This window comes from Ursus americanus, chromosome X (assembly GCF_024610735.1).
Source record: "Ursus americanus isolate L20-20 chromosome X, mUrsAme1.1.p, whole genome shotgun sequence".
In the NCBI taxonomy this organism is placed as follows: domain Eukaryota; kingdom Metazoa; phylum Chordata; class Mammalia; order Carnivora; family Ursidae; genus Ursus; species Ursus americanus.
Genome location: NC_142164.1, coordinates 25,904,463 through 25,926,373, shown reverse-complemented (window position 1 = coordinate 25,926,373; position 21,911 = coordinate 25,904,463). Strand labels below are relative to the sequence as shown.

Here is a 21,911-nt window from a genome sequence, read left to right as displayed (position 1 = left end):
TGACAAATGAAGATCAGAAGTGAAAATGTTGTCAGTGAGAAAATTATTTGATTTATGTATGTGTACACTCTAGAGCGCTTTCCAGGAACATATTTATTGTGTAAAGTGAACCAGGAGTACCTAGGAGAGTGCAGAAGTTTAGCTTAAAGGCAGGCCATTAGATCTCTGACCTCTAAAGCCTTTTGGTTAAAAAAAGAGGGGGGCAGAAAACGAATGTTGCTATGCTTCATTTTAGCACCTATAAAAATGTTTGCCATCTTGGGCACCTGGCTGGCTCAGTCAGAAGAGCATGTGACTCTTGATCTCAGGGTCGTGAGTTCAAGCACCACCTTGGGTGTAGAGATTACTAAAAAATAAATAAACTTAAAATGTTTGCCATCTTACTTCAGTTTCTCCCTGACCAAGCCTGCTCTCCCCCCACCTCGCTAAAACAAAGTATCCTACCATCCTTCCTCAAAAGAAAACATAGTTAACAATGCTATTATCTACCTAAGCTAAATGAATCAGACTTTTAATGGAAATTCATTTGCCACTTTAATTTTAGCATGCATCTCAAGCCACTGAATATGTTCAAATGCTGTAGGTAAGTGGAACTTTTGTTAACTGAACTATGGTTTTAAAACATCCTAAGGAAGCTTTCTGACTAAACGTAAAAGCAAATCAATTATTTCATACCTCAGCAGCTGTAACGTTTCACCAAGACAACGCAAAGTATTTCTTACTTTGAGAAATAGTTTAAACTCTATTTGGGCCAGTAGGTAGAGTCAGAATTTCCTGGACATATCCCACAGGGAACAGTGAGATGTGGCTCTTAAAATATTCCTAATGACTTCATCTTTCAACATCTTTCTAAAATAATTGGGAGTTGACAGCATGAAAGGTCCCTCTGGCAGATATCTTTACCCATAATGTTCTTTCTTCAAAGGTTAGCCTATTCTAGTTCTTAGGACATTAGACATCTACATTTTTTTGTCTGCCAACAAAGTTGAACAATGAAAGAGACCCTGGGAAATCTGTCATGTAAATTGCCTCAATGAGTGTTATTTTGATTATAAAGAGAAAAAAATGTATTTGAAAAAATTTGAGCTCCAGTATTTAAGTTGCTCTAAACTAATATCCTTCCCAATATAATGGCCACTACCACCAAAATAAAGTAACCAGAAAGAATTTTTTTTAAAGATTTTATTTATTTATTTGACACAGAGAGAGTAGGAGAGCACAAGCAGGGGAAGGGCGGAGGGAGAGGGAGACACAGGCTCCCCACTGAGCAGGGAGCCCAGTGAAGGAAGGGCTCGATTCCAGGACCCTGGGATCATGACCCTACCGAAGGCAAACACTTTACCGACTGAGCCACCCAGGTGCCCCCGGAAAGAATTTTCTTTAGCCAATTTATCTTCCATCAAAAATAATTATATCAACCTTGGGAGGTCTGGGTGGCTCCGTCGGTTAAGTGTCCGGCTCTTGATTTCAGTTCGGGTCATGATTTCAGGGTTGTGACACTGAGCCTCATGTTGGGTTCATGCGCTGGGCGTGGAGCCTGCTTAAGATTCTCTCTCTCCCTCTGCTCCTCTCTCTCTAAAAAAAAATTTTTTAACTAATAATAATAATTATATCAACCTTGAAAAGAAAAACCTTCTCTTCTCTGCTATTTGTCCACAGTTACAGAAAAGCAGTGACACTCATTGTTATATACAGGCCAATCTGGAAATCTATTTACTTGAGCTTCCTGGCGAAAAAAGCATGGATGAATTAGCCTACCAATTATCTCCCATTTTTCAATGGGTTGTGTTCCAAAATTTATTTGTATGTCAACTGTTGGGAAATCAGAACATATTTTCCCATAATAAAGTGTAGTTAGGGTCTTGGACCAGCTTGCAAAAGCCTATAGATTGTAAATCTACTCCAACAACCTTGCAAAAGGCTGTAGATTGTAAATCTACCTCAGAACCAATCTACTGACTGAGCCAGCCAGGCACCCCTGGGTCAAATATTTATTGGGTACCCTGTACCATGTGGTAGGTGCTGGCATTAAACAACAGCCCTGCACTTGTGAAGCTTATAGTTTAGATGAGTGTTGAAGAATCCACAGAAACCAAACAAATCCTCAAGGAAGAAGCAAAAGATGGGAAAGCACAACTGTTCCCAACCCACTACCAAACAGACTTCTAAACCAGCCACCTCACCTCATCTTTTGGAAGTGAATAAAATATAAAGTATGACCAAATCAACTATTACAAAGGTCAAACAATTAAATATCAATTGTGGCATATTCTCTTACAAAGAAAGTGTAGGAAAGCAGCAAATACAAAAACTAGAAGCTTAACTTCACAAACCAGAACAAGATAAAACCACCAACTGGGCCAGGTCCATTTGGGCAACTTTCCCACCTCTCCTTCCACCTTCAAGTAGCCATTTGAGCTGCCCGCTGTGGCACTCTCCCAGAATCAGGCTATGTCCCTTTCTCTGACTTTTGCCTAAAGCAAAGCTTCTCAATGTTTTCCTAGGGAGCATGATGGGGTCATCAGAAATCATTTGTGCTTCAGTGCTCATGAGAAAATTGACCCCTCCCATAATGCTTTTCTTAATGGATATGCACATCTCCAGAAGTTCTTATAAAATCCTTAATTGTGAGAATTTCACACACCACATCTGGCCAGTAAGGGAGATATTTTGGAATCAGGGCCTTTCAGTGCCCACTCAAACTACTCCTGTAGACAACTACCTAACTCACCTGTGTATGTACATAATAGCTCTAGAACCGAAAACCTTTGCAGAATTGACATCCTAAGGCGTTCTCTGTCCTTTGATTTAAAAAATTATTGAGCTCTATATAAATATGTGCCAAGCACCAATGTAAAAAATGTCTCATTTGGGGCGCCTGGGTGGCTCACTTGGTTGAGCTTCTGACTTTGGCTCAGGTCATGATCTTCAGGGTCCTAGCATCGAGCCTCCCTTCAGGCTCTGCACTCAGCATGGAGTCTGCTTGTTCCTCTCCCTCTGTTCCTCCCCCTGCTTGTGTGCTTTCTCGCTCTCAAATAAATCTTTTAAAAAAATTATCTCATTTAATCTTTAGGAGTACCTTATGAAATGGTTGTTATTATTAGCCTCATTTTCGAATGAGGAAAATGAAGGACAATCCATCTAAAAGAAGGCAGGAAAAAAAGGAAGATATGATGGGACAAACAGAAAACGAATCTCAAGATGTCAGATTTAAATCCAATCATATCAACGATGACATTAAATGCATTGTCTAAACACCCCAATTAAGAGGCAGAGATTGCTTGGGCACCTGGCTCACTGAGTTGGTAGAGCATACAACTTTTGATCACAGGGTCATGAGTTTGAGCCCCACGCTGGCATGAAGATCACTTTATAAATAAATAAATAGATAAATAGATAGGGGCACATGGGAGGTGCAGTCAGTTGGGCATCTGACTCTTGATTTCTGCTCAGGTCATAATTTTGGGGTTGTGGGATAGGGCCCCACATCAGGCTCCCTGCTTAGCAGGGAGTCTGCTTGAGATTCTCTCTCTCTCCCTCCGCCCCTCCCCCCTGCACATATGCATGCATTCTCTCTCTCTCTCAAATAAATAAATCTTAAATTTTTTTAAAGACAGAGATCAAATTGGCTTTATAAGCAAGAAACCCATTTTCAATATTTAAAGAAAAGAATGGAAAAAATATACCCTACAAATGGAATCAGAAGAAAGCTGGAGAAACTACATTAATATTGACATGGATTTTAGAATGAGGACTATTACCAGAAATAAAGAAGAATATTTCATTTTGATAAGGGGATCAATTCACCAAGAGTACATAATCCCAAATGCACATGCACCTAATCACAAAGTTTCAAAATACATGAAACAAAAATTGACAAAACCAAAAGAAGAAAAATCCACAATTATATTTGTAAATTATAATATACCTCTCTCAGCAATTGACAGACCAAGCAGACAGAAAATCAGCAAGGATACAGAAGATTTGGAACACCACCAACCAACTTGACCTAATTGGCATTTATAGAACACTACGTCCAACAAAAACGGAATACACATTCTTTTCAAGTGCATACAGAATATTCACCATGGTAGACCAGCTACTGTGCCATAAAATAAGCCTCAGTAAGTGTAAGAGAATTTAAATAATTCAAAGTATGTTCTTTGACCCACAGAACTAAACGAGGTATCAATAACAGAAGGGTATCTGGGAAATTTTGCAAACATTTGGAAATTAAAACACTTCCAAATAACACATGGGTCAAAGAATAAATCATAAGGGAAGTTGGAAAATATTTTGAGCTCAATGAAAATGAAAATACCACATATTACAATTGTGGGATGCAGCTAGAGCAGTGGTTAGAGAGAAATTTATAGCACTGAATTTTTAAACGCTTATGCAGCCCCCCTCACAAACATCAGGATATTATGCAAGGGAAAGTAAGGAATGAAGGACAAAACCCAGCCCTGAACGCAACCACCACAGAAGAGTGAACCCTGCAGATTAAAGTTAAAGGAGAAAGCACAAGTGATATCAAAAGCAGCTCTGAACTCCAAACATCTTACCTTGGTAGTCGATGCTTGCTGACAATATACATCTAGGTTAACAAGCGGTTAGATCCAGGAAGGTCAGTGAAGGTAGGCTGGAGAAGGCAGGGGGTCAGAGTGAACAAGAGCAGCATGGGATAGCAGAGTCGATGAACTCTGATCCCAGGACAGAGGCTGTTGCTTTTATCTTTAAAATACTTCTTGCCAAAGATGAGTTGTCCCGGAGCCTAATACTTACTACCCTTAGAAATAAGAAGCCTGTGGATGGGTTCTGTTTCTAATTGAGGTAAGAACAGAGATGTCAGGATTGCAGGCTCGTTACACTCTGTAATTCCCAAATATCGCCCCTACATTAGAATCACCTGAGGAACTGCGTTAACACTCCATGCCCCCACTCCAAAATAATCCAATTCAGTATATTTGGAATGCGGAACCTAAAGTTTCCCAATTCTAATTCTGATGATTCCCAGTTTGCAAACTACTGGTATAAATACTATCACTAATAAAAATTGCGAACAGTTACTGAGTACCTGCCACTACTAGGTCCTCTTTATGTGCTTTAATGTATTGTTAGATTTAATTCATTAACAAAAGGGCACTGTGAAGACCAGGTGAGGAAGTTCATGTGGAGCTCATCCCCACTCAGAGAAAACAGATAAGGGAAATCATCTTGACATAGAGGCAGTAACTTTTCAATTACCTGTAGATATGAAAAATGTGATTAACGCTGATTAAAGCAATAAAAAGTTTTGATATCGGACTTAATCATGAAAAAAGACAAAAAAAAAAAAAAGGAAAAAGTCTTGAGGCAGCATGGAACAGTATCCAAACAGGGAGTATTTGCCTCTCAAATATGATCCAATCCTGCGCTAGCAGGGGGACAGGTTGGCTTCAAGGATTTTGCACTATACCAAAAATGGGTCTGAATACCAAATGGGTCTTCTTCCTGACCATCCAATCCTTCCTAAAGTCTTCCCAGATCAACCTGTTTTGAGAGCAAGACTTCCCAAATTACACCTAGTCTGAGGTCATTCTTACCCTGAGTACTCAGCATCATCCTAAAATGTAACAGGCCCCCAGTTGCATGTGGTATGAATACCTTACTCGTTTTACACTTCATTTCCTGCTTGTATCTTGTAAGCATGATCTTTTCTCTATTATTGATGTCTTGGATCAATTGACGTCCTAGAAAGCGCAAAAGGTGTCTGCATAATAGTAACTAGCAGCGGCATATCTAATTACAATTCATGAATGTTCTTTGATAATGATGATACATGTAACCCTAGGAGATAAGTATCACAACAAACTGCACAAAATTTGGATCATGAAGGCCTTGAATATAGTACAATAATATCATTCCGGTTGAAGTGTTGTGGGAAAATGGGTGATAGTAGCTCTTTATCAGTTTGATATTCAAATCCAAGGACATCTAACTGTCCTACGACAAAAACCATAGGTCAGACTAAGCTAGAGGTTAAGTACCAGGTCGCTTTCCAGCTCCTATTCCTTAAATGAAAGCTACTTCTGACTTGCAATGATGCATTTATGTGCCCTGTGTTCAAAATCTTTTCTTCTTCCACTAAACACCCCCATTTAACAACACATCAAAGGAATTAAGCTTTGTTAGCCTGACTGATGTGGAACTGGACATTAGAGCTTAAATCAATACCTAAGAATCAGAAATAAAAAGCAATTATTCTTACGTTAATACAGATCTTCTCAGGTTGTCACACTTCCTTTAGTCACATTTCCAATATCCCTTCTATTGTCATTCTTAGTTATCATGTCAATTTGCATTTATAAATACAACAAAATCTGTATCCAACTGGCATGAATTAGCATCTCTTAAGCAGCTTTTTTTTATTCTCAACTCTAGGCCCAGTAAAATCTCTTTGGCCCTGACAATGTCTCTAGAAATGTTACTTCAATTAAAAAAATTAAACATTTAAACCATACTTCTGATAAATGATGATAGACTATTAAGTGGCTCTAATATTATAAGCTCCATTCTATCTAAAAGGCAGCCTTAGAGATAAGTATCCATAAAAAAAAAAAATCAAAGGCCAGGCACAGCTTTTAAACTAATGAGACCTTGTTTATCTTACTTGTTATCATGGAAACCAAACAATGGTCGCATGAGTTTTCTGATCTTTACAAACATGCTTATAGAAAGTAAGACCATCATAAATCCTAGTTTAGAAAACCTGTCCTGAATATTCGAAAACGTTTTCCTGGACTGAACCAAATCATCAGAGACCTGGGGTGCCTGGACCACATATTTTGGTGTCATTGTAGAAATACACTCACCAGGATGAGTTGAGGTGTTGGCCACCAGCTAATATTCAGGGCCACTACAAGATACATCCCTTTGTTTTGTTTACTGAAAAGACAGGGCTTGTTCCTTATAAGAATGCAAAGGAAAAGTTTCTTTTGGGCTACATTGCCAGAAAATGTTCTTCGCGATGACTGGCTTTTTATTTAATGGACACTGTAACTCCTATAACTGACCCATCACACCTTCTCTGTGTAGCCTATCAGGTTTCTCAAAACTGATTCATGGCCCAGGTGTACATGACACTTTGGGTGTTAACTTCATTTTAGTATTAATTTCACCCAGAAATTAAATTTTCTTATTTACTTCTTAAATACTGTACTTTTTTTTCATAAGTCCTTTTTGGAACATGGTAGGTTAAAAATAAAACAATTACACAATTGCTGGGGAAAAAAATAAGGCTGCTAGAATTTCCACCCATCTTTGGCTAAGGTGCTTCCAGGAAATAGAAAATAGCCCTGTACCACGGACCAGTGATTTTCCAACAATAAACTGCAAATCACTTGTACACTAACAAGACAAGGCAAGATATTCTAACTTTTGCCCCTACCGTTTAAGACAACACAGGTGGACGGACGACTGTCTTCCAACTTCTCACCAGCTCGAGAGAGACAGGTTCAGGGTTACTTGTGTTTATATACAGCTCTTTGGATCAAGACCCAGAAAAACAAACTTGCCACCTTAAAATCTTTTTGAGAACTGAAAGCTAGAAAAATGCACATACCACAAAAATGGGGGGGGGGGGCGTCTGTAGATATCCTCTATTTATTAACCTAAAGGTTCAGAACTCCTTCCTAAAAAACGGCAAGCTTAAGACATCAGTCACTACAGCTTAGAGCCTAGTTCCTGAGAGAGAAATCCTGCATATTACATGATTTTCATGTAAAGCGTTCAAAGATTGGGGGTAGGGGGGTCAGGGTTGATGCCTGCTCATATTACTTAGTAATAAAATATTCACAGTGTGATAACTGCTTCAAAATACCCTTTGTACCTCTTCACTCCACGTGATCCTTCTATATAGAGAGCAGTAAGCCCTGCATCACCCAGGTTTAGATGTCCTTGGAGAACCTCCCTCCATCTAACATTATTTGTTTGCCTCCATTGACTAGAATGGAAGTTACATGAGGGTAGCAGGGACTTTGTTTTGCTCAAGGCTGTACCTCTGGTGCGTAAGAGGCACTCAAATATTCTTTAAATAAATCTTTTATAGGAGGCTATATAGCTGGTTTTTGTAAATGCAATTCTACTAGAACTCAGTCATGCTTATTCATTTACATATCACCTATGGCTGCTTTCATGCTATAATGGCAGAGCCAAGGAGTTGCAAAAGGGTATACACAGCCTGTAAAGTCTCAAATATTTACTATCTGGCCCTTCACAGAAATAGTTTGCTGACCCCCAATAACACTCATTTGGCCCTTATTTCTCAAGCTAGATTGGAAGCACCTTAGGTACAGCAGTTAGGCCTTAATACAACTTTGTACCTACAACAGAGGAGATGTTTAAAAATAGCTATCACTACACAAATACAGATTTCCTACTTCCCACACAAGTTATTTTTGAACAGTTAAATCCAAAGTTAGTATTTTCCATCCTCAATGCATTTTTCTAGCAAGGATACAACCAAAACTCACCTGTGTTCAATAATTTTGAGGGACAAGGAGACGAGATCCTGATGCTAAACAAGTAGTGAACTTTCTGGTTCAAATTCACAATCACATATTCTTCAAAATGTGAATGCAACCTAACTGAAGAGCTCCTCCCTGCTATGTTTCAGACAAATGATTCTGAGGTGAACCATAGCTATTTTCTCAATGTCAAAATCATTTTAACCATGCATAATTTCTTTTTATGCCAGGCACATTATGGGTGCTCAATAGTCACTGAATGGATCATTCTCCCATAATTATTGTGCTCATCAATTTTTGCAAATTACAATTACCTGAAAAGGGGCATCAAGATTTCTATCCCTTTGCCAATTCTCAAATATGCTCAGCACTGCTCAATCCTTTAAAAAATTATAGCCTTGTCATTCTCCAAAAAAAAAAAAAAATTTAATTTGCATGGGTTTCATCAGTTCCAAAGAATTGAAGAGTAAATGGATAATTTTAGGCATGGTTTCAGCCCATTGTTTACCCCAGGTGCAGAGGTGAGCAAATCAAGTAAGATTCTTTCATATTATTGGATGAGATATCATTTGAAAACACTGTAGACCATGGACTAGGACGGAAATGAAAAGAAAGGGCTAGGAGCCTTACTGAATTATCTTTACTAAGTTATTGTGAATAAGCAACAATATACACAATGATATACAATCATTTGAGAAAACTATTGTTTATTTAGAAAAAAGGTTACACTGGTAGAATTCAGTAGATAAAAAAATTTTCTTTTAAAAATGTCACTGTGAAACTTTTCCAGACGAAAGTTCAGCAATACAAAGCTCCTGTAGCTGTAGAATTAAAACACAATTAACTTTTGGTTTTAGCCCCCCCAGATTTGTCTAACATAATTACAAGAAAAAATGGCAAGGGACAAGTGAGTGCTGGTACCTTTTTCTTTTTTAAACAGGTTTTAATGTTGTACACGTACTGTATAAAATGACTCCTAAGCATTGCATAAGACACTGCTCCCACTTTGTTTTTAGTGACTAATATTAAAAACAGGCCAAATAATAAATTAAAACTGAGTTTTAAAATGAGGTAAATTCAAAATGGTTCAATAATTGTTTATTTTCAGTTTCAAACAATAAAAAGGAAGCATTTCAGATTGGAAAAAAAAAAAAACGAACAAACAAACAAACCAAAAAAAAAACCAACTAAACCCAGGCAATATTTAGTTAACCTAAAATGAAATTCTGTACACATGTAACCTTATTTGCTTGTTGGGAACTGTATGCAGCACATTGTGCTAAAAATATGGAACAGTTAACACTTTCAGCCATTTACTGAAAATAAACATGTAGAAACTAAGCAACAAGTTAAATACAGTAATGCACAACTCAACAATTTTAAGTTTTCGGCATGGAGCAATAAAGCAGATAACTGAATAACTTAAGAAGATGCAAATGGGCCCTCTTGATTCATAATTCTCGGCAATCTACTCAGGAAAATAAATTTCTGGTCACAGCTGAACAATTTCATTCCAATCTCACCTGAAAGAAACAAAGTGATTATATTGATAGATAAGAAAGGAAGAAGAGGAGGGAGGAGGCAGGGAGAAGAAAGGGAAGGGGGGATGGATGGAAAGAAGGGGCAGAGGGAGGGAAGGAGAAACAAAGGAGGGAAGAAAGAAGGGAGAGAAGGAATGGAGGAGGAGGAAAGGAGGAAAACAAGAAGGAAGTAAAGAAGGAAGATTTAAGAAACAAAGAAAAATCAAGAGTTCTGTCAATAAAGGCTTGAATTAAGTCCCTAGATAAGAATGAAATATTTGTGCATTTTTCATCACTTCCCCCTCTCAGAAACCACTGAAGATAGGCACATCATGAGGAGTTTAAAAAAAAAACACTGACTATTTTGTCTGTGAAAGAGGGAGAAGTCAAGGGAGAGGAGGGAGGATAAAACGAAATAGAAACAAGAAAATACTCCACAGGAGCAAGCAATAGCTTGTCAAAAGTAAACAGAACACAGAGCAATGAAAAGGAACCGATTTTACATGATCAACAAAAAAAAAGAGAAAAATGACATCACATTTTTCACAAGGACACGATTTTAATAGTGACTTATATTAAGATGCAATGTCTGCTAAATTATAAAAATTGCTTTAAAAATATATTGACTTAATTATACTCATTTCCTTTCCTTTATGTACTGACATTTTCAAATACTGCATATTGAAATAAATTCAAAACATGATCATTACAACATGTGGCAAATAACTTCATATCTGCCTAACATTGTTCTCATTCAAATTTTAAACTAATGCTTAAAGCATTAAACTTTATTGACGAAAATACTACATTCACATATTTCATAAAACCAGAGCTAGAAGGGCCTTGGAAAGTAATCACACTTGCATGAAATGCTGACAAATAATTTACACATCATTTCTATACAGCATTCTGTTCACACCATGTATAACCTTGACATTACCAATTATAATTGTGGATACACTAATGTTGAACTTACAATTTTAATACTTAAAAATCATTGTTCCTGTCCATCACTGATGAATGGATAAACAAAATGTGGTACACATTCATACAATGGAGCATTATTCAGTTATAAAAAGAAATGAAGTTCTGATACATGCTACAACATGGATGAACCTGGAAAACATGATGCTAAGTGAAAGAAGCCAGACACAAAAGGCCACATATTGCATGATTCCATTTTATGAAATGTCCAAAACAGGCAAATTCATAGAGACAGAAAGTACATTAGTTATTTCCAGGGGCAGGGGAGAACTGCGAGTGACTGCTAACGGGTATGGGGTCTCTTTTAGGGATGATGGAAATGTTCTGGAATTAGTGGTGATGGCTATACCATAGTGAATATACTAAAAACCAGTTTAAAATGGCAAATTTTATGTTATATAAATTTTATCTCAATTTTTTAAATTGCAAAAAAAGGAAAAGAAAAGAAAGTGTTTCAATAAAGAGTATCATGGTATCAGTATGGCCATAACTAGAATAAGAAATGGGGGTCTCAATCATGATGATGTCACAGGAGAATTACTGGGCAAGGGAACTTTTGCTGACATATTTAAGGGCACATCAAAGGATAAAACTGCTGTTGCCATTAAAACATGTAAAGATGATCTCTCCCAGGAACTGAAATTAAAATTTTTACAAGAAGCCAAAATCCTCAAGCAATATAATCATCCCAATATTGTCAAATTTATAGGAGTTCGCACACATATACAGCCTATCTATATCATTAAGGAACTGGTTCCAGGAGGCGATTTCCTCTCCTTTCTGAGAAAGAAGGATGAACTAAAACAGTTAGTGAAATTTTCGTTAGATGCTGCTTCTGGATGGCGAATCTCGAGTAAAAATTGTATACACAGGGACCTTGCTGCAAGAAACTGCCTGGAGGTGAAAATAATGTTCTGAAAATCAGTGACTTTGGAATGTCTCGTCAAGAGGATGGTGGTGTATATTCATCTTCTGACTTAAAGCAGATTCCCATTAAATGGACAGCACCAGAAGCTCTTAATTATGGGAGATATCGTTCTGAGAGTGACGCATGGAGCTTTGGCATCCTCCTCTGGGAGACCTTCAGCTTAGGGGTCTGTCCATACCCTGGAATGACAAATCAGCAAGCACAAGAGCAAGTGGAAAGAAGATACTGGATGTCAGTCTCTCAGCAGTGTCGAGCGTATTTATCAATACAAAAGTGTTGGGATTACAAACTTGAAAACCGCCCCAAGTTCAGTGAACTTCAGAAAGAACTGCCATCAAGAAGAAAGTCATATAGTGATGAAACAGTGCCAAACTCAGCCTTTGGGACTCTATCTTCCAGCAGAGTAATATTTTCTTCTCATTAACAATGCGTTAATACCACATTACCTGGAACATTCTAAGGTTATTGTTTTCTTAACTTTTTAAAATATGTGCTAGTTTAAGGATTGTAAATAAGAAAGCGTAGGCGCTCAATGCAAGAGATAACACAGATCTATCTTTTTCACACCTCGGACTGCTGATGTTTTTCACAGGGTTTTTACTTCAGGCTGGGTCCAGAGCTGGCTGTTCTCCATCCTAGACATCTCTACTCTATTGGTGCTATCAACTGCACTGGTAATATTGTGTTTGCATAAAGACAAGATTACCTTTGTAAACATCACTTTCTACTGGGTATTATCTGGACAGGACATCCTGAGGTTTTTTTCTTCCCTCCCCCCAACACTCCCAGAAATAGGCCCTGCTGTATTAGTAAGGTTACAATTTCCCTAGGTTCCACCACACCCTCCTCCTGGGCATCAGAAAATTATGCATGAAATGCCCTCGAAGAGCATGCTCTCAGAGCTGAGGCAGCTGGTTTTAAATGATGTTACTTTATAGAGTTGTGACAGCAAGAAGCAAGTCTGAAAAGTAGAGTGGTCTGGAGAAAAGAACAGCTAGACCAGTGATCAAAGTAGAGAAGAAAGGCAAATATAAATTCAGCCTTCTTATCCAAGGTATGCCCTTATAAACACACACACGTATTCTAATTTTATGATCAAATAAGAAATGTTTCAGTAGTATAGATTCCTCATAAAGGAGCCCTCTTGATGGCAACAGAATTTTTTTAGAGAAAGTATAAAACACAGGCCCACAGAATCAATAAGATTGTTTTGAGTTAAGTGTCTTCTCCTCAAAGGAGGCATCTGAGAATTTGGTTCCCTTCATTTTCACCAGTTTCTGAAGTTATCAGGATTTCATGATCTTATTTCTCCCTCTTTCTCTTTCTCTCTCTCTCTCTCACACACACACACACACACACACACACCTCTTTCTCTTTCTCTCTCTCTCTCTCTCTCTCTCTCTCTCTCTCACACACACACACACACACACACACACACACACACACACACAAGAGTAGAAAGGCATATATGGATGAAGCTGACAGTTAAAAAGTCAAATGAACATTCATGAGGAAAAAAGAAGATAAGAAGATACAGGAGAAAGACATAGGGATAGCCATTTTAATTCCACTTTACTCCTTCATTTACTCTCCTTATACTACTGCTACCTAGGAATTCTTATCATAGCAAACATACTTCCTGAGATGTTCCATGTAGATAAATGTAACACAGAATTAAAACTGGGGTTCCATTGAACTGAATCTTAGCACACCCAGGGGTGCCTCTCAGGATAAAAGCATGTATAAGGGATAGTCACACTCAGGGGTGAATGTGGCATGGGAGCCCTTTTCTAAGTGCTCATGCCTATGTCCCAATAAAAACAGCACAGCACCTAGTGAGTATTTGGTCTACCCTACATGAGAAAAAGAAAATAGAAAATTCCTCCTGTTCTGTCCAACTTTTTGGTACCTATGAATATCAGCGCAAAGAACGCACACCCACTAAAGAGTATAAATGATGGTAATGAAGAGAAAAATAGTCTGAGCCTATCATTTCAATCTCCTAACAAAACTTTCGAACACATTTAATGATTACTACATACAGACCCAAATGAAAGTATAATAAACCTGCCCTCAAAAATATGTTGTAGCACACAGAGCAACCTCTTCTTAAACAGGATACCACCATGTGCTATAAAGTGAACCTTCTTCTGAGGGCAAAAAAAACTCCAATGCTCTTTCTCATCAATCCCGAAGAGATACACATAATACTTTTGCACATAGCTCTCCCTGTAGAGTTAACAGAGTATCTGAAACATAGCAGACAAAAAAGAAAAATACCTGGCTGTTTGATTAGAAGGAAAGGATGAAGTCACTGCCTTCAACAAGGTCACAATCTGAGAGGGATATGTAACATACTCATCTATTACATAGGAATCTGTGACGAAGACTCTGTAGGCAAGCTGACATGCCCACATGTAAGCAATGGGAAACCAAGAAAGAAACTTAACTGAACACTCCCCACTCCAACACATATTACCGGGACCTAAGACTGTGCTTCACCATGGCAACACACTCCTAAAATAAGAAATCTCTGAGCACTTAGGAGATCAGTTTCCAAGTATGGACTGAAGAAAAAAGGCTCAGAACAGGAATTACAAAATCAATTGTTTACAGAGGCTAGTATATAATGGAAACAAATGAAGTAGGGGTGGGGACTGAATGAGGTAAACTATAAAAAAAAAAAGACCCACTCTGTACATAAAGGGGGGGCAGCATCTAGGGGGCCCAGCTGATTGTTGCCATGCAGAAATCAGGACACAATGTTATCAGATGTTCCAATTCTTCAAGAGAAACTGAAATTTGGATTTTGTCATATGGATTAAGACAAAATTAAATATTGTGTGAGGCCAAGAAAGTACATATAACAAGCTACATTCTGCCCAAAGGCTGAGAATTTGCCTTTGGGCAGAATGTGGTTTAAAGGATAAAAGAGTTAGGTTACACCTATGATACTGGAGGTGAGAGAAGGACCTGCAAAACAGATTAGGCCTCTCGGAGTGGAGGATTAGAACAGGAATGTAGTATACTACAAATACAGATGGGTAGGATAGAGCTTAACTGCTAATGTTCTTTGAAATCAAGAATCAAAGTCCAAGAAGACTGAGCTTCTCAGAGTCTGGGAGCAAGTCTCAGTACGGCATCTGGTTCACAAAAGGACTCTCAAATTAGCTAAACCTGACACTCATGAACTGAGGACCACACATATAAAATTAAAATTGAGAAGCTAAAGGAACCTGGTTCTAAGAGAAAAATTTTAATAGGTAGGAGTTTTTAGAGATTAAACTAGAGGAAAAAGTTAAAGGCAAAGCAGTGTTCAAGAGACTAAATCAAGGAGAGATAAGATGAATTTGGACAAAAACGTTAGCAATAACAAGTAACAGAAGATAAAGCGAACAAGGTGAAAGGATTTTACAACTAAAAATCATGAGATAGGAAAAGATGACAGAAGACTTTGGAAGCAATTTAAACAGGGTCACATTTATATAGTGTATTTTCTTACCTCTAATGTGATCATTTTAATTTTCCTGAAATCAGGGCGATATTTACAAATCAGTATCATTTCCCTATCCACTCTGCTCAAAAAAACAGTTCTGGAAACCAACAATGAATCTTACAATTAATAACATCTTCGAATCATGGAAATGTGACATTACGCAGCAGTGCTCTTTTCTGTAGAATGTAAAATAACTAAAAAAGGGAGCAAGGAGCAGCAGATTTGAAGTAGCCCAAAGGTAAATGGTACCAATCAGAAATGATGAGACTTTTAAAGGAAAAGGAAGAACAACAGAAAGACCTAATCAATCCTAGAATGTATCCAAATAGGAGGAGGCAGCCAGAACAGCCAGAAGAAGGAAAAATCAACCAGAGCCTCACAAAATTAAGAGTCTACCCAAGGAGAAAGTACAGGACATGGTTGTCAAGAAGAAATTGAACAGGATGAACATCAAGCCAAATATATCTTAAAAGGATAGCTGAATTGAGAAGGTTTGCTGCAAGACCACCAACCTAACATCTAACACCCAAACTGGTCTTTTCATGCCTTTGGTCCTGAAAGCTTATAGAGAGAAGTAAAGTACAAATCCATGGCCCGTGTGAGTAAGAACTCAAAGAAATCTGTAGTAAAACCTTCACATACCAAAGAATATTTAGGTACTGAGTAAAAAGAGAATATATAAAATCACAGTGAAAGTGGTCAGTCACAATGGCTGACCCATTCCTAAGGAAGATATAAGTGGTAAGTTTTTTTGTTTTCTTTAATAAGGAGACCACGTGAAAGCAAGAAGTAAAAAGCAAAATGCCAAAATAAAAAAGTAAAGTGAAGAATAAAAAAGAAGATGAAGAGTTTATAGTTCGCTAGGGAAGACAGCTAGTTGTTGGGGCAGGGGATGACTAGAACTGAGGAATGGGCAAACTTTCTAAAGGTTTTCAAGAAAATCTACTAAATTCTAAATGTCCTCTCATAACTCTCATTTACCCTATTCTACTACTTAGATAACAAGCAGAGAATAACAAAGCTGAAAAGGCACACACCACTTCTTAGGACATTAGCCAGCTGGCAAACACAAGTCCCTCCTCTGAAGCCAAAATAAATGGGACAAAATCCATACCTTAAAACTCTCACCCTCATACAGAATGGGCTCTCATACATTTCTGACTCTTAAGAGTTGACAACTTCAAATACAGCCATCTCAAACAATTAAATATAGAGGGCAAATCATCCTACAAATCTCAATAATCCTAAGGCATCACCAAACAAGAGCTATTCAGATGATGATCTGAGCGCTCAAAAAAGACTATCTTAAGTTCTGAATGCTCTCTTCACTAAGAGTGAACTACCATCCACATACAATTTATTTAAGATGGTTAAACACTTTTTAAATCTCATACAAGGCATAATTACCTTGGAAATGAAGATGTATATTTTAAATTCCAGAACAAAAAGCACAGACCATATTTTCTGGCCTTGCAAAACATGGGCTGTGGCAGCAAATGAGGCATAAAAACTTAGAACAAAAATTTCTGGATAACATGTCTGCATGAAAAGAAAAAGCAGGGAACACTAAAGGGCAAGAAAACCTATGCTGTGAATACTGGCTCTGTCAGCTAATACCTCTGCTAGCCTCTTCAACTTAACCCCTCAGAGTCTCAGGTTCTTCACTTGTAAAGTGCAGATACCAGCACCACCCACAAGGCTAAAGGTACTTAAAAAAAGGTGATTAATTATCCAGAGAAGTTGGGAATGAGTGGTGAAGAGAAAGCCAGATGTTCTAAAATACATCTTGGTGCTAAAAAAAAAAAAACAAAAACAAAAAACAAAAAAACCAAAAAACAAAAACACACACAAAAACTGCGTGGCTAATCAGCAAGCTTAAGATGAAAGCAGCTTAAAAATAACTGTGAATCTTGTTTTGCATCTGTACCCAAAGACCTGGTCATTAGAGTTAGGTGCAAAATTCAAGTTTCATCTTGCAAAATGTACCTAGTTTCTTCAACATTATCAGACCTCGTTTCATATCTCTATCTTTAAATGAAAGGAGGTGAGAAAACACTCACCTTGATTGAAAGTCTTCATTATCTGTGCTTGTCCGAGGACTTATGAGTAGATGACAAATTAAGGGAAAACAACTTTGAAAAAAAAAAAAAAAGGAATGGTGTCTCAACTTTCAGTGCAGTCCTTCAACTTGCAGGCCTAATTGGTTCTGACCAGCCTGGTAGCCTCAACTTCTACCAGCTCTGCTCATCTGCTGCATCATCTTGCCCTTCTAATCCCCATGCCCCCAGCCCAAAGGACTCTCTGTTCCCTTTCTTCCTCTCAGTAGTAATACAACCAGAGAGAATCTAAATCCCCTGACGACATAAAACAACCTCACAGTCACCACAGAAGTTAAAAAAAAAAAAAAATCAAGTCTCCCACTTCCACATTTTGTACATTTGAGAGGGTTAACTGAAGAGACTATTTAAAAGCTAGTAAGCCCTTAAACTTTATTCAGACCACATACTACAAGGGTACAATTCTAAACATGACCAGTATCAAAGCTTTCCATTACACTGATTAAAAACTCCAATAAGATGAAAAGGATATTGTTTCTTCTCTTCCTTTCCTCCTGAACTGTCCCGTTTCTCTTTCTTTTCTATCTTTTCTTTATCATGCCTGGACTCCTATAAGGAATGGCGGAATTAGTTTGGGAAGGGAAAACCAAATAGAAAAATCAGCTCAAAATCCCTTTTTATCACCCACCAGTCATACATTTTTCTTCAAAAACGTATTTAATGATGCCAAAAGCACAAGCAACAAAATAAAAAAAAATTGGACTTCGTCAAAAAACAAAAACTTTCATGCATCAAAGAACACTAGCAAGAAAGTGAAAATACAATGTACGGAATGGGGGAAAATATTTGCAAATCACACATCTCATACGGGACGGGTCTAGTATCTAGACTATATAAAGAAGTCTTACAACGGAGCAACAAAAAGACAAACAATCCAATTTAAAAATGGCCACAGCATCTGAAGAGATTTCTCCAAAGAAGGTACACGAATGGCCAACAAACACATGAAAAGATGCTCAACATCATTAGTCATTAAGGAAATGCAAAATCAAAACCACAATGAGATACCACTTCACACCCACTAGGATGGCTATAATAAAAAAAAAATTTAATAAAAATTAAAAAAAAAAAACAGAAAATAACAAGCGTTGGCAATGATGTAGAGAAATTGGCACCCTCGTACATTGCTGGTAAAACATAAGCTGTCCAGCCACTGTGGAAAACAGTTTGTCGGTTCCTCAAAAAGTTAAACATAGCATTACCATATAACCCAGAAATTCCACTCCTGGGTATACGCACAAGAGAACTAAAAACAGGTCTTCAAACACACACTTCAGAGCAGCACACAAACATTCATAGCAGCGCTATTCACAATAGCCAAAGGGAAACAACAAAAAAGTCCATCAACTGACAAATGGATGAACAAATGTGGTATATGCATACAATGGAATATTATTTAGCCATAAAAAGAAATGGAAGTACTGATACATGCTACAGCATGGAAGAATCTCAAAATATTATGCTAAGTGAAGGAAGTCAGACACAAAGGCCACATTATTATACGATTCCATTTACATAAAATATCCAAAACTGGTAAGCCCATAGAGACAGAAAGCAAATTAGTAGTTGACAGGGGCTAAACGGAGCAGGAAATGGGGAATGACTGCTTAATGGGTATGCAGTTTCTCTTTGGGGTGATGAAAATGTTTTGGAACTAAATAGACATGATGATTGCACAACATTGTAAATATACTAAATGCCACTGAATTGTACATTTTACAATGGTTATTTTTATGTTATGTGAATTTTACCTCGATTTTAAAAAAAATATTTAAAAGGAGCAGCGTCACTTTTAAAACAAACAACTTTTTTTTTTAAGTAGGCTCCACGCCCAGCATGGAGCTCAACGCAGGGCTTGAACTCACAACCCCGAGATCAAGACCTGAGCTGAGATCAAGAGTCGGAAGCTTAACCGACTGAGCCACCCAGGCACCCCAAAGCACAGAGAAATTTTAAAACAATTACCTTATAATTTTCCAAAACTGCTTTCAAGAACTATGACTATATATACCGTAATAATGTTTTTGAAACACTTTACACCTTAGTAATGACTTGCCTACTTTATGGCAGATACAAAATGTATTATGAATATCAACCATGAATATCTAAGAAAATGCACACTAAGTCTGAAAATCAAATACAAGTTGCAAACACATAAGTTTATTAGGAGCAAAATGTTATAAAAATGTTTAAAAATCACAATTAATAAAGACTTTATGACAATGCAATAATGATCAGGGAAAAAGAATACACATGACCATATTTTAATCTCATGAATGTAAAGAAACCAAAAACACTGTTGGCGAGGAGGAGTAAAAAGAAAACACAAAAAGAAAGGGTAAAGGGTAAAGCTCAATGAATAGAAGAGTAGGTGGGGGTGGAATGGAGAGAAAAGGAATTTCAGAGGTAAACTAATTCTACTCTCCCAGTAATTTGGGATCCAACTGGCTAGAATTCCCCCCAGATAACCCACCCTCCCCCACTGCCTCCTCTTCCCACCCTCAAATAATTAACCAAAGACTATTTGATTACCAAAAAAACTCAGTATTTGCTAAATACTCAGAGTCAATTTTTCAAGAAAAAGCCTTTTGTTCCTTTGTTTCCCTAATTTACCTTTTTGCCACCGGAGGAGATTTTATCCATCTTTTCAGATTTAAAAGAATCGCCGCCTTTTTCTTTGCCTGAAGATTTTGACTTATTTTTTTCCTTGTCTTTCTCATTTGGATAAGGAGACTCACATGGACTTTCACTTTTGTGTTTTGAAACCCCCACTAAAAGTATAAAAGAGAATCATGAAAGCCTTTTCCAGTTCAGTTTGACGACAGCTTTGAAAGCAATAATAAATCTACCTACTTGTTCCATTTTCCTCTTTTCGCCTCTTGGCTAAGTCCGGCGGCACTTCACGGTCATTGTTTGAATGATCCTAGAACCAAGAATTGTGAACTACATTGATTAAGAGTTTATGTTTTTGTTTTAAAATATTACTTTTATACAAGGGCACAGCCAGTTAGCATTGGAGAGTATTGGCAGTCATTTCACATTGTAAAATGACATGAAAGACAAGCAGAGTTGGTAGAAATTGTTAGGCTGAAGATCCTTATTACCGCAGAAGATTCAATTCAAACTCATTTTAGGGTGAAAATACCAGTTAAAACACCAAATAACAGCCTGCCATGCAACAAACTAGTACTTTTAAAAAGGCAACAAACACACTACCATACATGAATAATGGCTTTCCAAACTAGTTTTTAAAAAATTACAAACCCTTTTCCGCTCTTTCCTGTCCTTTTCATCTTTTTTCTCTCTTTCTCTGGATCTTTCCCTCGACTTGTCCAAGTCTTTCTTGTCCATTTCTCTCTCCTTACTCTTGGACAGTGGTGGAGGAGTATGATTAATGTAGAGCTGTTAAATTAAGGCAATATTACTAAAGATTATTAGTTTTCCAGTATCAGCATCATCTGCTTGATTGTTTATTTAATGAAAGACAATTGGTAGTTAGACCCAAAGTCAAAACTGGTCAGCTGTCTGGATTACAAGAGGTGAAATAAAAGAGCATGGCACAAATTATGCAAAAACTTCAATTACTGGCCTTACAAAAATTTTCATTTATACTCAATCAGTTCATTCCTGTCTTAACTGAGACTCATTAGTAAATCTGTAAGCTACAGTTCCTTTTACAGCTCTATTGTGAAGATCTATAACCACCACTACAGGAGTCCATACGTGAAAAATAATGACTGGACTTTCTCTACTGTAAAAAAAAAAAAAAGATACAAACCTCTACACAATCACAGAAATTTTAAATAGTTTTACCATCCACTTACAAGGCAATTGATGACAATGAGTCAAAGTATAAAATGAAACCTAGCCATGACTTTACTAATAATAAGTCTTTTCTGCCTCAGCACATACCATACATATGTTATCCTAAATTATTTTTATAAAAGTAAAGGCTGCATATTCTCTACTTCTGAAAGCACTTCAATTTCTACCAAATAATCACAACAGACTGTGAAATTTGTCTCACTGGTTCTAAATAGCTCAGAAAACCATTTGGTCAGCTGAGGATGATTAAAAAAAAAAAATTCAGAGACTGGAAAATGACGAACTGATGTCTGCCTATTGTTTCAAAAGGCCCACAGGCAATGAACAGCCAAAGATCAAGGATGTGCTACCTAAATAATTAAGAGATAACCTTAATAACTTACACAAGTTGTAAATATGGCAATCTAGTATAAAAGAAAACATTAAGGAAGTAATCAGATACCTATCCTTACAGCATTTACAACTGTGCTACAAGCTTATGTTCAATTTAAGACATTACAAGTATTAGGCAGCAGAATACGAAATATAACTCAT

General features: G+C 37.3%; 1 protein-coding gene and 1 pseudogene across 13 annotated transcripts in view; one reads left to right on the top strand and one right to left on the bottom strand.

Moving 5' to 3' along the window:
* Positions 1 to 9,589: 9,589 nt before the first annotated feature.
* Positions 9,590 to 21,911, bottom strand: part of THOC2 (THO complex subunit 2) — a 110,206-nt gene continuing 97,884 nt past the window's right edge. For 8 of the 13 annotated variants that reach the window (XM_087859629.1, XM_045804972.2, XM_087859631.1 and 5 more), the window contains exons 34-39: positions 20,817 to 20,954; positions 20,406 to 20,475; positions 20,166 to 20,323; positions 18,025 to 18,101; positions 17,496 to 17,541; positions 9,590 to 12,118 (exon numbers count right to left, since the gene is read on the bottom strand). In XM_087859629.1, the coding sequence (XP_087715755.1) occupies positions 17,514 to 17,541; positions 18,025 to 18,101; positions 20,166 to 20,323; positions 20,406 to 20,475; positions 20,817 to 20,954 (471 nt within the window). In that variant the 3' untranslated portion in view covers positions 9,590 to 12,118; positions 17,496 to 17,513. Of the gene's footprint in view, positions 12,119 to 17,495; positions 17,542 to 17,568; positions 18,102 to 20,165; positions 20,324 to 20,405; positions 20,476 to 20,816; positions 20,955 to 21,911 lie in introns of those variants that run through there. The other 5 variants (XM_087859630.1, XM_087859632.1, XM_087859633.1 and 2 more) reach the window with 5 other exon arrangements.
* On the top strand, positions 11,492 to 12,363 carry LOC123797197 (tyrosine-protein kinase Fer pseudogene; annotated as a pseudogene).